Below are 17,903 nucleotides of genomic sequence, written 5' to 3' on the forward strand. Positions count from 1 at the left end.
CTAAACCTACTATAGTTTTTCTTAACATTGCCTCTGATATCACATTTATAAATGGAAAATAAGTTATTTACACATACAATATATTATGATAACTTCCTGACTTTGTAAGGGATTGTCTTACCAAGATGGAAACCATTGTGATGGAAGCCATTGTATCTATGCACTGATGTTGGTGGACCCTGCTTTGTACATCCCCTCATTAAGGATGTGTGTGTGTAGTATGTACTTATACACTGAAACATAAAACTTATAAAAAAAAACGCAGAAACAAAACATTTAGCTAATAGCTTTCAATAGAGTGTAACCCATTTTAATTGTAAAGCAATACAAAGATAAAAAGGAAATGCATGTTATCCATCATTAAACATAAACTACATGGGTGGTTTCTTGTAGGCCAATATCTCTATCAAAATCGTGATCAGTCGTGCTTTCTAGGAATTCAATTATAGTGTACGGGTGACACATTCTTTCACTCAAGTTTCGAGCACTGCGCTACTGTCAACTATAGAGCTATAGACTGTAATTAAGTATGAAAAACAGATAATTGTGGTGGGCAAGTTGGTATTTCGCTCACACTATTAGACATTGCCTGTATAGTTTAGGTTTACCGTGATATTTTCGACTGTCTTTTTTTTTTTTATAAATGTAACATGAAAGTGTGCAAAACCCAACAATTCTAGGCTTTATGGATGTTTAAGAATGAATACATTCTTTTATAACTTCTTTTTTTACCATTCTTTTATAATTGTATTTAAAAATGACCTGCACTATGGAACTACAGCCTTAACACCTTACCCACAAGCTAAATCAAGGTTTTTGCGGTTGTTTACGCCTTCTCTGACACAAAAAAACATGAATGTGGAATGAATTACATCGTAAACAGCCTTACATTTAAAAAAATGTCATTCGATTATTTATACAGCCAGAGGTAGCATGCTGAGGTGTATAACTTGCAGTCGCTGCAACATCACAATGTAATTGATCAGTTTTTGACAATGAATTGAATACGAATATCGATAAACACAGGAATCAAGATAAAACAAATACTGTAAATGCAGAAGTGTGTCTAAAAATTTTCAATAGTTTTCTGTATTAAATAAAGACTATATGCAGTACAATTAGCAGCAACAATGCTTAACATTGCATAGGCCCCCTTTACACCACAAAAAAAACTCAACCCATCGAGACTTCACGCAATCTTTTAAGGTGTTCTGTGGTTTCTGGCACATTGTTTAATTCAAGACATTGTTAGCAAGAGAGCCTTAGGTTTCTGTATGTCATACAGCACAACTCCTTAGAATAGTTAGTAAATGGATGCCAGGCTTGGCTGCTTTACCTCTTCACCACCATATAATACATCCAAGTATGACATTTAGAGGTGCTACATTCACTCACTATAATACAGCTAATATAACAAATCCTAATATAACAAGTTAAAGCCTTCATTGGACATTCTCAATGATCTGATCTGATGTGCCAACTCTCAATTTGATACTTGGATTATTTAAGTCCTGTAGGTTTTACGGTGCGGCCTCCATGGATCAGACTTGCTTTTCACATACATCCCACAGATCTAGGGAATGTGGAAGCAAACACATTGCATGCTTTGTCATCTTCCAGAACCTTTTACTATCTAATCTGTTCCATGCTCCAGTTTTGGTGCCCATACGTCCATTGTATTTTTGGTGGTGGACACTGGTCAGCCTGGGCATTGTGACTGGTCTGCAGCAACATGGCCCCATATGCAGTAAGCTGTAATGCACTGTGTATTCTGATTGTCTTCTGTCGGATCTGACCAGGTTGGGTACCTTTCCCTCCCATGAATTAGAGCCCTATTACACGAAAAATCATTACATCGTTCGAATTTAAATGGTAATCGTTCTGTGTAATTGCAGGCAACGATCGAAAAATCGTTCGTATGTCGTTGATCGTTGATTTAGATCTGAATCTAAAATTATTATTAATCATTCGCTAATCGTTCGCTGTAATTCCACATTCACTAATCGTTCAGTGTAATTGCACATTGTCCATTGTTTTGCTGGGATCAGAAGTAAACAATCATAGTAACGATCACAATAACGATCGTAGTAACGACCGTAACTCTAACGTCCATTGTTCTGTGTAATATGGTGAACGATTTCAGGTTAACGGTTTAACTATAAACAATCTAGTTTACGATCGTTTATCATTAATCGTTAATTGTTAAAAATCGCTCTTTGTAATAGGACCCTTAGAGACCCATGGACAATGTTTAATAGATACTATCCACTGCTTTCTGAGTACACCCCACAAGATCTTTACAAATATTGGCTCTGGTTAAAGTCACTTAGATTGTGACTGATCATTTGCTGTCTAATATATCCCATCCCACACACTGGTGCCATTGCCAAAAGTAAATTCAAGTTATTGCGTCCACTTACTGACAAGTGGTTACTGGCGACCATTGTAGACCATGTGGGCTTAATCCCTAAAATTCCTAGAATACCCCACTCCAGCTTATAAAACTGCCAAGGGGTAAGCTGCCAGCGCGCCATCCAGAAACTGCTATATCTAAGGAATGGCTTATAAGAATTAAAAACTTGACAGTAAAGGACAATTCAAGGGCATGTGAATGACACAGCTTTCTATTTTCAGGGGCAAAAGCTCTTGTGAAAGAAGTAATCAAGTCTTTTCTCTATGAAAATGATGGGTACATTCAGCAGACAAAGCATAATATGAGGCGGGTGATTAATAAGCCCATGTCACCCAATGTAAATAATTCACCTTTATCATTAAAGGTCTATTAAAAAAACCTGGACAAGGCTATTCATACATAAAAAGGGGGTATTTAGCAAATTTAAGGTTTAGAATCACTATAAAATCTATGTTAATTAAATCAATGAAAGGACACATTCTTTGTGATCCATTTTACTTTCACGAGACCCAACCATAAAAAATGCATTTACTAATTGTCTCTGCAGCTTTACTAGATAATAAAAGTGAGGAGTAATAAGTGGCCCAGACGTATGCAGCGTTGCTGGCTTCTGCTGATAAAACACAATTATTTGGAGCCAGCAAAGATTCAAATGTAATAATGCCGGCAATTTCTTTTCTCAAAACCAAGATCCCTTTTTTGACACAGAAAAACCATTTCGGAGATCCTCTTGACATATGGGACTTTATAATGAGTCTTTGTGGGCTACGTTTACTAAAGAGCAATTTGGGGGCAATTACCATAAATCTCTCCTTTTCACAATTCCACAAGATGGATAGAAAATCATACGAGCTATTTGCCAAAACTGCATTAAATTCAACTTATTCTGTGATGATTTAGAGGGGCACTTGCATAATTATATATTCTGCCCCACAATGTATCCTGGTAAATGTCACATTACGCCTTCAACAGCTAAATAGGGACACTTCTGTTTATTGCATATAGACACACGTCAGCACATGTGGCAGTGGTGACATCGGTGGGGAATCTGCAAAGCAGATGATCCAACCCTACTGTATTAATGCAACATGCAACTATGGCCCACATTTTTAAAAACTGCAAAATATACACTGGTGTAAACTGCCCAATCACATACTCTCTTCTATTTTACCAGAGCTGAAACCTGAGGTGTGATTGTTTGCTGTGGGCATCAATTGATAAATCCCCCCTATGTTTTTTTTCCCTTTTTTTTTATTTTAAAATATTTTTTGTAGTACAAGAAGCAGCACAAATCAGGGTAAAAAGACCGCTATGAATACAGTCCAAAACATTTTTTCTCAAGTGTAATAAGGCCTAATTTTTCTACAAAAGCCTGACAACTCATCAGCATCATAGTCACACTACACTACACAGATTTCATTATACAAGACCTCAATAACATATGAAACCTGAGCTGTGATTGGCTGCTATGAGCAAATTATACCACTTTTTATTTCACACAGATTAATGAACTTTTGCACATGTATACATGTCACAAAGCATGTTGCCCTACCTACCATTGAATGACATTAGTTAAGCTATGTCTATGCCACCCTTTCACTGGAGCGCTGTTGTGCAAACATTTTGTGACTTTCCAAAAAGCTGTGAATAGTGATTCAGTTGGAATCAGGCTTGCCACGTAAACTCTGCCCACCTAAGACAACAAAAGCGGCAAAAACTAGGCACAGAACAGGTACAAAATCACTGATAAATATAATGGGTAGAGAAGAAACAGACCAAAAAGTTGCAAAGCATTCCAAAAGCTCAAAGAGCATAATACCTGATAGCTTTGTTAATGGATTGTTGTATTTGATTAACAGCCAACCAATGCCCATTATGGTACCCTTCTAGAAACACTTGATTTAGAAGCACGGTGGGCGAAGCAGATCAATGAGCTCTATTAGCGCAATTGTGAAGCCACTGCTTGACCTGGATGTGGAAGGAGAGTCTATGATCAATTTCCCTTTCAATCTTATTCTTTGATCTTAATAGGAAAAAGCCAGGTTTTATTTTCCTTGTTTTACCTAATTTAAATTTACGCCTACAGGCAAGTGCAAGAGAACTGGAGACAAGATTTATAAGCATTATCTTTCCTTATAGTGTGCTTATCACGCTCTATGGCCGCAGACCTCGCAATAGAGAAAATCCAACTTCTCATTTAGAAAACCTATTAAAAAAAGATTAATGAGCCAGCCAAAAAGTTAGATTGAATGGCAGAAAAGGGTGAGTGGACATAGTGAAATGTATACAATAGCAACAGCTTGTCAGACGGGGCTTTATTATTTTACTATATATTTAAAAAAAGACCAGTGGGCATGGGCTGCCTATACTTCTAATGGAGGACATTAGTCATTCAGTCCAAAGCAATGGATAGAAAACGGCAGTGAAAGGAAAGGGAACCAAAACATGTATGAAGAGTTTCAAGCGTTTCATTTTTAGAATGTTTTAGTTTTTTTTTCAGTTTAACCCTTAGACGACCCAGGGCGTATAGTTACGCCATGGAAGTCTGTCCCCAGACGACCTAGGGCGTAACTGTACGCCCTGGGTGTTTCTCCCGCTATGAAGCGTGCTCCGGAGCGGAGCGCGCTTCATAGCAGGTGGGGGCCGGCTGCAATCAGCAGCCGGGACCTCACCGGTAATGACACGCTGCAGCGATCGCGCTGCCCCCTGTCACTTACCGATCGGGACCCCCGCAGTGTGACTGCGGGGGTCCCGATCGGTAAAACAGACCACCGGAGGTCTCTCACCTGCCTCCGTGCGGTCCGATCGGCGATCTGCTACACTGAGCCTGCACAGGCAGGCTCAATGAGCAGATCGCCGATAACACTGATCAATGCTATGTCTATGGCATAGCAATCATCAGTGTAGAAATCCAAGTACTGTATGTAAAAGTCCCCCAAAGGGACTTCAAATGTGTAAAAAAAAAAAGTTAAAAACACTAAGACACTACCCCAAAACCCCTCCCCCAATAAAAGTTGAAATCACCCCCCTTTCCCGTTATATAAATAAAACATATAAAAATAAATAAATAGATAAACATATAATATACCGTAGCGTGCGTAATCGTCCAATCTATTAAAATATAACAAGCGTCATTGTGAACGGTAAACGGCGTAGACGAAAATAGGGAAAAAAGTGCGCAGATTACTGATTTTATGTTACATTATATATAAAAAAAAATATAAAAAGTGATCAAAACGTCCGATCTTCACAAATATGGTATTAATAAAAACTAGAGATCATGGCGGAAAAAATGACACCCCATACAGCCCCGTAGGTGAAAAAATAAAACCGTTATAAGCATCACAATTGGCCCATTTTATTTATAATTAATTGCCAAAAAAAAGGATTTCATTAAAAAAAAATATATAACATTAGAGAATCTGTGTAACCTGCATATGGTTGTGTTCGGACTGACCTATAGAATAATTGTATAATGTTGCTTTTACCATATAGTGCATTACGTAGACACAGGAACCCCCCAAACGTTACCATATTGCATTCTTTTTTACGATTTCACCAATTTATATCTTCATAAATAATATATTTGGAATTCCATCATACATGTTATGGTAAAATGAAAGACGCCATTACAAAGTACAACTATTCCTGTAACAAATAAGCCATTACATGGCCTTGTAGATAGAAAACTGAGAGTGCTAGAGCTCTTAAAAGGGGAGGAGGGAAAAACAAAAACACTAAGATCAAAATTTGCGCGGTCCACTGGGTCATTTTGGGCCTGGTCCTCAAAGGGTTAATGAGCAAAACTTTTTGGGAAATTCATTGATTGTGACCAACTCTTTATTGATGTATAATGATAATAAACTTTATATAATGAAAATGTATTCTGTAGCATCAAAAAACTAAATGAAAAGATGGCTGCCATTAAGAGCTTATAATCTATACAAAATGGTAAGAACGAGATAATAGGTAATGGTGCCAATTGTGTCCAAGGGAGCAGCTCGTTGGGTCATAGATGTAAAAGGTTTATGTAGCCATCTCCTAGGTAGCATCTGAGCCAACATGGATATAAAGTGCAGAATAATGCTACAACGGTAACTAGTTGAGAAGAGAGAAGACTAGAGATGTCAGTTACAAAGTCAGGAAGTATATGGACCAAGGTTACTTGACCAAGACCTCCCTGAAGATTTTAAGGCCGTATATAAAACTTTGAATGCTTTCAAGGAATAACTTTCTTAGAGTAGGTGCCACGTGGGAAAAGTCCTGCACACAGAAGCAAGAGGCTGTGACAACACAGGTCGAGGGTCATATGTCATTGGCTGAGCTAAAAGCACTCAAAACAATGCCTGGAGTGCTCTCTAAGCATCCCACAGCAAAGAACTGTCTGACAGCAGGGAATATGTCAACAGAAAATGTTGAGCTGCTACTGAAATAAAATGTTAAGTATAGTTTTTATTTATTTCATTTTCAATTTTACTATCTTGCAAATCTCATTATTATCGCTAACATTGATAGTAAGCTGATACTGGCTATGTTCACACAACGTCAAAATGGAAAAAAAACGTCCAATTTCGCTATTTAAAAAAACGTCAGTTTTTGCAGCAATTTAACTGACTTCAATACAATTGCATTGAAGTCAATGGGAAGACGGACGTCCTATGCACACAATGCATTGAAAAACGGACGTTTTTGCCGCGGACATCAAAATAATGAACATGAACATTATTTTCGGACGTTTTTGAAAATAGTGGACGTTTTTTATTAGTTGTTCATACACAGTTCTTCTATTGTCACCGTTCTTGCTCCGTTTTTACTATTAAATTCAATGGATTTTTCAATTAAGCCACAACCAAAGGGCAATTAGTAACCTCAAACTAAAATAATGTGCAAACACTTGTCATTGCACTAAGGGGATGCCAGGCTTCGAAAAAAGTCCGTTATTTTAGACTCAAAATAATGGACGTTATTTTAAACGGAGCTGAAAAAAACGTTGTGTGAACATAGCCACTTCCTGTTCTGTAGAGAAAATAGATTTCTCAATAGTCTCAGAAGACAGAATCAAGCCAATGGTCACAGCTGAGCCTCTTCCCCTCCCTGAACAATAAACTCTGTACAGGTCACAGAGCATGCCTAGAAAAGCCCCCCAATAGAAATAAATGGGTCAGCTCTTTTTTATATATATATTTTTTTTTATGTCCGTGGGGTTGTTATAAACCATGTTTCTAAGTGTTGTGCAATAAGCTTAGGTAATATGGCAGCCCCCATAGTAATGTACAAAAATATTACAATCACAAATAAAAACAGATTAGAACCAATAAGCCTGTTTTAGTATGTGGCCCAATCAGTGTAAGAAAGTTAAGGTGACATATTCCATTTGTCAGTAAGTTACCTTGTTTACCACAAAGCAAGGTCCGTCCAATTAATTTCTTACTGTAGTGTAATACTAGATACTGGTCCCCTAACCAGCTACCCAGGAATTCTCATGTAAGAGGATTTAGAAATAAGGGAATAAAGCCAGGGATTACAGAAGCCTAGGAGGAATCCCCTTTACAGATATTAGTGGAATATGAAGACCAAAACGCCTACTCCTGAGCCTCTGGATGACAAATAGGATAAATTACAGTAACCACAAAATTATAGCTAAAACGTTAATGTAATTCAGAAAGAGCTATATCATGTCACCGCTATAACTATTATAAAATACAGAGAGGTACAAGATGCCTATAGGCCTATTAAAAAAATGTCAAAGTGATTGACTCTATGGCTTTATGCACACATGGATATTATAGCTTTGTACAAACTCCAAGTATACGGCACCCATTGACTTCTATAGGCCCTGATGTACCTTTTAATGTCTCACAAAATGTTTTACTGTCAGTTTCTGCATAACAACTGTGTGCCATCGGTCACAATATTACAGGCTTGCCAGTCTTATGTATCAGCACCAACACAGATATTCAGCTCAGTAAAAAACACATTCATGAATTCTTAGGTCTTTTTAGTATTACTTTTGGGAAATACTCCACATTTAGAATTCAGTATTCAATACTTTAGTTAACCCCTTCATGCCAAAGGTCAGTGATGCCCAGATGTCCAGTTAAAATTGCAGCAATGTTCCTCTTCGCCTTCTAAGAGCCATAGCGCTTTTAATTTTTCACCTAAAACGCCTGATTGGGTTGTCATTTTTTGCGCCATGATATCTAGCTTTTAATGGTATCATATTGGTGTAGAAGAAAACTTTTGATTGCTTTTTATAAATTTTTTTCTAATATATAATTTAAAAAATTCAGCAATCCTGATGTTTTTGTATCTCTTTTCCTTTTCACTGTTCACTGTGCGGGAACAATATTGTTATATTTTAAATGGTCGAGCAATTCTGCACGCAAGGATGCATAATATTTTAGTATTTTATAATTTTTTTTATATTTTATTTGTATAATGGGAAAGGGGGTAATATAAATGTTTTTTTTTATTTTTTTTATTTATTTATTTACACAATTTATATTGCATATATAAGTCGTAAGGGACTTTTATATGCAATGCTTAGATTGCATTTACTGAAGAATGCTATGCCATAGCATAGCAATGATCAGTACTATCGGTGATCTCTGCAGACTCTATGCACAGATCGCCGATCCGACAGGAAATGGTTTACCCCTGATTATCAGTGTAAGTGATCGGGACCCCAGTCCCTTCACTGTAGGAACATATATATCCCACACACATTTAAAGCCCCTTCACTGCAGGAACATATATTATATATAAGTTCCTACTGCACAGGGTATGAGCGGTAGAAACGTATATATACCGATTGTGGATGTGAAGGGATTAAAATTCTTGGTAGATTTGTTGAACAAGGTTCTTCTTCTAAACGACTTCTTGTAACATCACAATATTATTTGCATTGCTGACAGCTCATTTTAAAAGACCAATATATAAACATTCTGCTTTTATGTTACTGGAAATATAACAAAATACTGTAAAAGCTAAAAAAAATCCTTTATTCAAATAATGTCATATAAATATAAAATGATATATTTATATGTACAGGATCACCAAGGGCTTCCTCTTACTTCATGGGTAAAGCGATGCTAGGGAATTAAGAAGGGTCACACATACAAGGGCAGGACAGAAAAGCAGCAGAAAATTGCAATTAAACTATGATTATGCCAGATGGAAATCCCATGCCGTTAATATAGATAGGACATAACCATCCTATTATCTATGGTGCGAGGAACATATTGCTTAAAGCAATACAGCTTTTCAGTCACTTGCTACCTTTGGCTGTAGGATCGCTGGAAGAATGTTAAACAGCCGGCCATGTGTCTGTCAGGGAACTAGTGGCTGATTTACAGCAGCCTGGGTCCCTTTCACAGACTACAGACTACTGCCATTAATAGCATTCTGGTGACACATTATCAAGGGAAACTGATAAATCTGAGATCCCATTGATGGCCTTGCAGTAGTTTTAGGTCTGTTGCACATGAATACAGTAAAGAAATGATAGTTCCGCTGCAAGAAAGATCTACTGTAGCATAGCCAAATCATTCACAATTTAGTCCTATGTTACGTATTGAAAATATTGAAAAATATTATACAATATTGAAAATCTAGAAATTACCACTGTTCACCAATGTCTGTTCCCAACTCACATTTGCACAATACAATTCTGAATACAAATAGCATTAGGAACGCGTGACAAAAAATCTCATCTGGTTGAAACTTCATTGACGTCAGCTCATGGAAAACCGATGTGACTTCTCATTTCCAGAAGCAGACAAGCTATTATTATACCCATGTTGAGAGTGAACTACGGAGTGGCTATTTATAGTATACAGTGTGAATAAATCACTAGTGATTAAAGGGAAATTTACATAATAACATTAAACTGTCATGAGGGTCACATTGTTGGAGGTCTTGTTACCTGCACAACAACCAGAACAAAAGCCCTTGTGCTGGTTTCAATGAAAACATGAACACACTTGGTACTTCTCTGGAAAAATAGCGGAATTATGGAAACCCACCTACCCTTATCGATACAATAGGAAACATAGCCTTTTTTAACTAACCCAAAAATGGCATTATTATTATTGTTAATACTATTATTATAGCACTCATTCTAAGCTAATGGATCCTATTAAATTGTATTATATCCTCTTTTTCACAGGTAAGAACAGCTTTTTGGATCCACTCCTTGTGTTGGCTAAAAAATAGTCACATTAAAAACTGCACTAAAAAACCTCACTGTGTGAATTAGGCCTCTTTACACAATGCAGTCATATGCCTCTAAGTAGCTCACTAGTCCTCTCAGTAAAGAGAATGTGCACAGTAGTCTTGGATATTCATGAGCTGCTGCTCCTCCTGCCCACTGACCAATGACCTCTAACTTTATTGACTATATAGCGGTACTGCAATTGGGTCACTGTCCAGTAAATTGTGATTTTATCAGAACATGTAACGAATACATTATACCTTTAAAAACAGTAGCCCCAGTTGCCCCTAGCAACCAATCAGATTCCACCTTTCATTTTCCAAAGAATCTGTGAGGAATGAAAAGTGGAATCTGATTGGTTGCTAGGGGCAACTAAGACAATTCTACTTTACACCAGTTTGATAAATCTCCCCCATAGTGTTTCTTCTTCTTAGATCAGCATGTTTTTCCTTATAACAGAAGTCATCAAATTCTTAAACAAACCGCACTATATGGATAGGGCCTACCACAAATGCAGAGGAGAATGATGGAGCAACTTACCAATGTTTATGCAACAAAACCTGACTAACAAAATTTATCAGAATCCCCAATCTCTTAGGCTATGTCCCCTTGAAGTTTTTATTAGTGTAAAATGGCATTGCATTGAAGTCATTTAAATTACTGCAAAAAAAGCAGACGCCTTTTCTGTTTTTTTGTACTTAGTGTGAACATAGCCATAGGCTTCAAATGATATCCTCCAGGTAAAACATCCAAATGATCTTGTTCATAAATCTACATATACATATACAGCAAGACTTTACAGTGATGAAGACTCAATATTACATTGTTGATATTCAGCTGGTTATTTTTCACACTATTTTACAATCTTAGAACATCCTGATTCAAACAGGAAATATGTCTTCCTCTAATCTATACAGAGGGAGGTGGTAATATGACATCCAGAGATATCTAGGGCCAAATGTACCTCTGTATGCATCTGGAGGCACATTGTCTTTTTTCTATTATATTCCAGTTGAATCCAACAAGAAAAAAAATCATAATATGCCCATCAGACGTCGTAATCCAGAGCTAATCTCCCCTAAAAGCATTGCTTCCATAGGTGACCAACAAGTACTATACAGTACAGAGCCACATGGCATTAAGCGTGCCTCTATACAGCATTCGGTATATGGCTCTGCTGCATGAATGGGGCCTAACAGCAATCCTCCAATCACTGTAATCAATCAACATTGAGATTCCTACAACAATACATCAGTCACTGCTGTAACCAGAAGGGTATTGAAATATTCATGGATTTCATCAATTAATGCTTATTTATATTTAGTATTAAGATCTACTGTATATTATTACTGGACATAATTATTGATAAATAATTTCTCTGCTATACCCATCGAAGCTCCTATTCCTGGAGGCCTGATACTACATGGGTGACTTTATTGCAGAGACATAGACAGGCATTCTTGACATGTGCTCATTTCCCATTATTATGTAAGTGAGCTCCATTACTCCTATCACTATGCATGTCACAACGCAATGCCACCATCAGCTTCACAGGCTGCAATCTGCTGCATATCTGGCCACCAGTCTGTCCAGAAGACTGCATTTTTTTGCAATTGGTACATGTGACTTCACTACCCTGAGAATGAAATATAGTGCATAACCCTATTCTTTAACAATTACTATTGTACAATGAACTGCTCATTCTGTAAAATATGAGTTATCATTGGCTACGTCCTGGGTGTCCTTATGCCAGTGCTTTAGTTATCCATAAGATGCTTTTCCTCTTTCCAACTTAAATGAGACAAGCGTCCTCCTATAGACAATGTCATTAGGTATTCATGCTGGCCACCATGTGTCCCTGGTCGAAAATATCACTTCAAAGACAGAGCTAATACTGATCCTCCAAAGCCACCATGTGCTCACCCTAGCCCTCCTTTCTAAGTCGCCATTTCTTCAATCTTATTTTGTCCAATAGGTAATAAAAAAAAGAGGTTAATGATGAAACAATGCATCTCTCCAATCCATACACAGGCTTCAAAAACTAATGGTACTGCAAGTGATTTGGTGTTGAATTATTAAACATTAGGGCAATGCTCTTTGGGCCTTCTTTTAATTATTCATATTGGTGTTCAGAGGCAGAATGGAAGCTTATCTTAACGGATCATTTTTTAAGCGTAAATAATAGAGCGTATGGTGCATGCTTCAAAGAGTAAAAAGATACATAAATAATAATAATATATTGCTTATTCTGTAAAACTTGGCCTACAGTGAAACATCTTAAGTCTTCAGAAGAACTGACAAAATGTGTGGTAAGCCACTCTGGAGGAATACACCTACGAGGCTTCACCAGGCTATGGATGTAAGCAATAAAAGTCAAGAATCTTTGTTTTGTTCCGGAATTCCAGGAATTTCCTCTATTTAGTGAGAACTAAGTCAAACGTCAATGCAAAGCTCAATATAAAATCTTTACACTGGGAGGATTTGGTTCCTTTGTGGAACAATTATCTGTGACATACAACACATGTAAAAGTATCATCTTCTTATCTGCTAGAGAAATATGGCTGTCTCTATTATGGCTGCATGGCAACCATTTGCATGGAAAAGTCACAGGATAGCAGTATAATTGAGGATGGCAACAAACACTGCGATTGGCACTTACTGGCATGGTTTATTCTCTTATAGTGGAGGATAACATGCTAGGAATTAGAAGGCATCTCCCAAGCTTTCTTCTCTATTAATAGCCAGCTGAGGCTGGAGCAGATGACCTGACACACATACATGCATTTCCATTTATTATGACTCTTCAAACTTAAATGGGGATTCTACTGTACTTTGATCTATTGTTCTAAAGTGCAAATGCTGTTATGGTTTCCTACTGGGGCAGGCAACAGCTGCAGCCAAAGTATCACATACAGTGTGCCTTGGGCATGCTGGCTATGTCAACAGATTATCTTGCATTGAGCTGTCTAGACTGTTATTAATATGCAACTGATTCAAAGTACTGACCTACTAAGTTGTGTTTTTTTTTTTTTTTTTTTAACAAGCGAGAGTGAAAAGCTGTAATAATTCCTTTCATTAGCTGCAACCACATGGCAGAATATGTCACTGCTCTTGTGCACAAATATATGGGGCATCAGGACAAAACAATGAAGAGCTATGTTCTTGTTTGTTCATTGTCATCACTAAATCTAGGCTATGCAATGTATCCGCCGCATGAAAGTTCAGTATGGAGCGCTGGAGATCAGTGATAGCCAACATATTAGTCGTCTATAGCCATAAACATGTCAGTTTAGAGGTTTACTCCAGTGCACTTGGACAGGCTATTTACCAATATAGAGCAGCCTAAGCTTTTACATCCTTTTCTATTAACCTATATGGGTATATATGTTTTAGAGCTGTCCAGCATTAGCGACTGCTAAACATAAAGCACATTTCAGCAATCCATTCCCATAGACCTAGTACACTGACCATAGGACTCACATTCAAGGCAACTCTTTTGTCTATTACTGTAAGTGACTTCCCCAGCTCCCATTCTGCTACAGTATTACAGTGCAGCACATGGAAACAGACAATTGGTACAAGCCAAATGCAACAAGATACACTATATATATATATATATATATATATATATATATATATATATATATATACTTTTTCCTGTTATTCAGCACTGTTTGAGCTGGGATCACATGTGTGAATGAGATCACGCCACTGTAAGGAAATAATATGATTAAGTGTCATGGGATTTCTGCTGATATAAGAAAGCAGCAGTAGCATGGAAGAAGTCACCAGCTTCTGCTGATCAAGCATCATGTATTAGAACAAAAAAAAAAAATCCCATCTGTGTCAATGCCATGAAATAGTAAATGACCATAGTCAGAAGCCACTGGCAGCCCCTTTAACTTATTCTATGCATTTACAGCCACATGGAGAATACAATACAGAAAAAAAAAGGAAATGCCTGCTGCTGAGTGAGATTAGGAAGGAGCTGCTGCTTATTAGGAATGTGAAAGTGAATGCAGTGTGTTAAAGATTTACAGGATTAATTGAAATCATTCACCTGCTGCCAATTCTCCTCCAAAGATGGCATTGCTGAGAAGTAGCCCGTGTCGTGTACAATCTGCAGCTCCTGGAATATGCTATAACTAGCCAAAACATCCATGATTGCAGGGAAAGATAGCAGCTCTATAATCCTGGATGGCTCTCCTCTTATGACAAAGATAGATCCCAAGTCCTGTGCTTACAAGTGCTGCTTACAGTCAGGAGGAGAAGAAGAGCACAAGAAGAAGAGGAGGAAGAAGAAGAAGAAGTGCTGATCAATCAAACCCAAGCATTGGAGAAATCAGGAATCCTTGGCTGTGCTGACTCCAGAGCTTGGACCAGGAAGAGAGATGCAAACTCACTGACATGGAATTGTCATCTATTTGTTGTGTACTACAGCTGCCTGCTCATGGATGCAAGCTTTGCTCTCTATTTTAGGAGGAAGGGGGGAAAGAAGTGGTTCAATTTTTTTCATCCTCTCTCTCCTAGCCCCCCCCTTGCTTCTTAAGAGACTTTCTACCTCCTCCTCCTCCTCCAGATCTGGCAGATGAGTAAACTCCTCCCCTCTTCCTTCCTCACCCCCCCCCCCTCCCCTCGCTAAACCAAGTGCGCATGCGTCAAAAATTTCTTGGAAAAAAAAATCTGCCACTCAGGAGAGGTGGGCTAAAGGACCTTTGATGACGTCACGCCCATGTGACCAGATCTGGTGTGGGCGGAGCTATGGTCCGGCTGCTCTGTTGCCCGGCTTTGTTGTCAGCAGCACAGAGAAGGTAGTCAGTCTGTAGTTGTTTGCTGGAGAGTTACGCCGGCGTCCTGGGCTCTGTATCAGGTATATTAGCAGGGTGCCTGTGCAGCGGAGGTGACCGCACTCTGGCAGTGCTGCTGTGCAGGGAAGGGGTTGGGGCAGGGCTGTTATGCAATGTTCTGCAGGGAAAGGGCTCTGGCTGTATTGTACTGCGATGTTCTGCATAGAAGGGACTGTGGCTGCACTGACTGTTATGCAATGTTCTGCAGGGAAAGGGGTCTGGCTGTATTGTACTGCGATGTTCTGCAGAGAAGGGACTGTGGCTGCACTGTTATGCAATGTACTGCAGGAACAGAGGGCTGTTTCTGTCCTGTTATGCAATGTTCTGCAGTGTGTTTGGCTGTACTTTTTTTGCAATCTTCTGCAGAGACTGGTTGCATTGAAATACCAGGTTTTGGTTGGTACATGAGGCTCTGGCTGTAATGTGATATTCTGCAGGCATAGGGACTGTAACTACTGTTATGTGATGCTCTGCAGGGACAGGACTGTAATGTGATGTTCTGGAAAGACAGGGCTCTGGCTTGCTATGTGATGCTCTTCAGGGATAGGGGTTATGGCTACTGTTTATTTGATGTCCTGCAGGGACTAGGGGCTGTGACTACTGTTATGTAATGTCCTGCAGGACTGAGGTCTGTGACTACTGTTATGTAATGTGCTGCCGGACTGAGGTCTGTGACTACTGTTATGCCATCTTCTGCAGGGCCCGCGGTAGCTGTACTGTCCTGTCATATTCTGCAGAGCCAGGGGTAGCTGTACTGTTCTGTCATATTCTGCAGGGCCAGGGGTAGCTCTACTGTTCTGTCATATTCTGCAGGGCCAGGGGTAGCTCTACTGTTCTGTCATATTCTGCAGGGCCAGGGGTAGCTCTACTGTTCTGTCATATTCTGCAGGGCCAGGGGTAGCTCTACTGTTCTGTCATATTCTGCAGGGCCAGGGGTAGCTCTACTGTTCTGTCATATTCTGCAGGGCCAGGGGTAGCTCTACTGTTCTGTCATATTCTGCAGGGCCAGGGGTAGCTCTACTGTTCTGTCATATTCTGCAGGGCCAGGGGTAGCTCTACTGTTCTGTCATATTCTGCAGGGCCAGGGGTAGCTCTACTGTTCTGTCATATTCTGCAGGGCCAGGGGTAGCTCTACTGTTCTGTCATATTCTGCAGGGCCAGGGGTAGCTCTACTGTTCTGTCATATTCTGCAGGGCCAGGGGTAGCTCTACTGTTCTGTCATATTCTGCAGGGCCAGGGGTAGCTCTACTGTTCTGTCATATTCTGCAGGGCCAGGGGTAGCTCTACTGTTCTGTCATATTCTGCAGGGCCAGGGGTAGCTCTACTGTTCTGTCATATTCTGCAGGGCCAGGGGTAGCTGTACTGTTGCGCAATGTTCTGCGGGGGCTGGTGGCTGTACTGCTATCAATAGTCCTTGATCTCAGCATACATAAATCCCCCTCTCAGACGCCAATGTGTGTTTTTAAAGGTGTATTCAAGTGTTTCCCCAAAATAAACTGCCTTCCTAAAACATTCCGCTGCACAACGCCACGCGCTTGATGCACACCGCCGTGACTTCCTGCTGCTGATGCCCTCTTGTTAGTATTCCGGGGGGGATTTCTTATTTGTCCCTACTGGGGGCAAACAAATAAGATATACCCCAAAATAAGACGTAGGGGGATATTTATCACACATGGTGTAAAGTGAAACTGGCTCAGTTGCCCCTAGCAACCAATCAGATTCCACCTTTCATTTTCCAAAGAGTCTGTGAGGCATGAAAAGTGGATGAGTGGCAACTGAGGCAGTTTCACTTTACACCGTGTTTGATAAATCTCTCCCATAGTGCCTGTTTTTTAGCACAAATGAATATAAGGCACTGTCTAATTTTTGGGGAAACACGGTAAGCCAGTAGGGGTAAAATTACTTTGAACGCCAATAATTGTTTGAACAGTCAGAAGCGGATGAGCACACAGAGTGGCAGTATACAACAGTACAGTGCTTGGCTACCTCCAGCAGTCCCACAGAGTGGCAGTATACAACAGTACAGTGCTTGGCTACCTCCAGCAGTCCCACAGAGTGGCAGTATACAACAGTACAGTGCTTTGCTATTTCCAGTAGTCCCACATATGGCAGTATACAACAGTACAGTGCTTGGCTATCTCCAGTAGTCCCACATATGGCAGTATACAACAGTACAGTGCTTGGCTACCTCCAGCAGTCACACAGAGTGGCAGTATACAACAGTACAGTGCTTGGCTACCTCCAGCAGTCGCACAGAGTGGCGGTATACAACAGTACAGTGCTTGGCTACCTCCAGCAGTCCCACATATGGCAGTATACAACAGTACAGTGCTTGGCTACCTCCAGCAGTCCCACATATGGCAGTATACAACAGTACAGTGCTTGGCTATCTCCAGTAGGCCCACATATGGCAGTATACAACAGTACAGTG

General features: G+C 39.4%; 1 protein-coding gene across 2 annotated transcripts in view; it reads right to left on the reverse strand.

Moving 5' to 3' along the window:
* KLF7 (KLF transcription factor 7) overlaps nucleotides 1-15,153 on the reverse strand; it is a 122,483-nt gene extending 107,330 nt beyond the window's left edge. For both annotated transcript variants that reach the window (XM_069985261.1, XM_069985260.1), the window contains exon 1: nucleotides 14,686-15,153. In XM_069985261.1, the coding sequence (XP_069841362.1) occupies nucleotides 14,686-14,787 (102 nt within the window). In that variant the 5' untranslated portion in view covers nucleotides 14,788-15,153. The remainder of the gene's footprint in view (nucleotides 1-14,685) is intronic.
* Nucleotides 15,154-17,903: the final 2,750 nt, after the last annotated feature.

Source organism: Dendropsophus ebraccatus, chromosome 9 (genome assembly GCF_027789765.1).
Source record: "Dendropsophus ebraccatus isolate aDenEbr1 chromosome 9, aDenEbr1.pat, whole genome shotgun sequence".
Taxonomy (NCBI): Eukaryota; Metazoa; Chordata; class Amphibia; order Anura; family Hylidae; genus Dendropsophus; species Dendropsophus ebraccatus.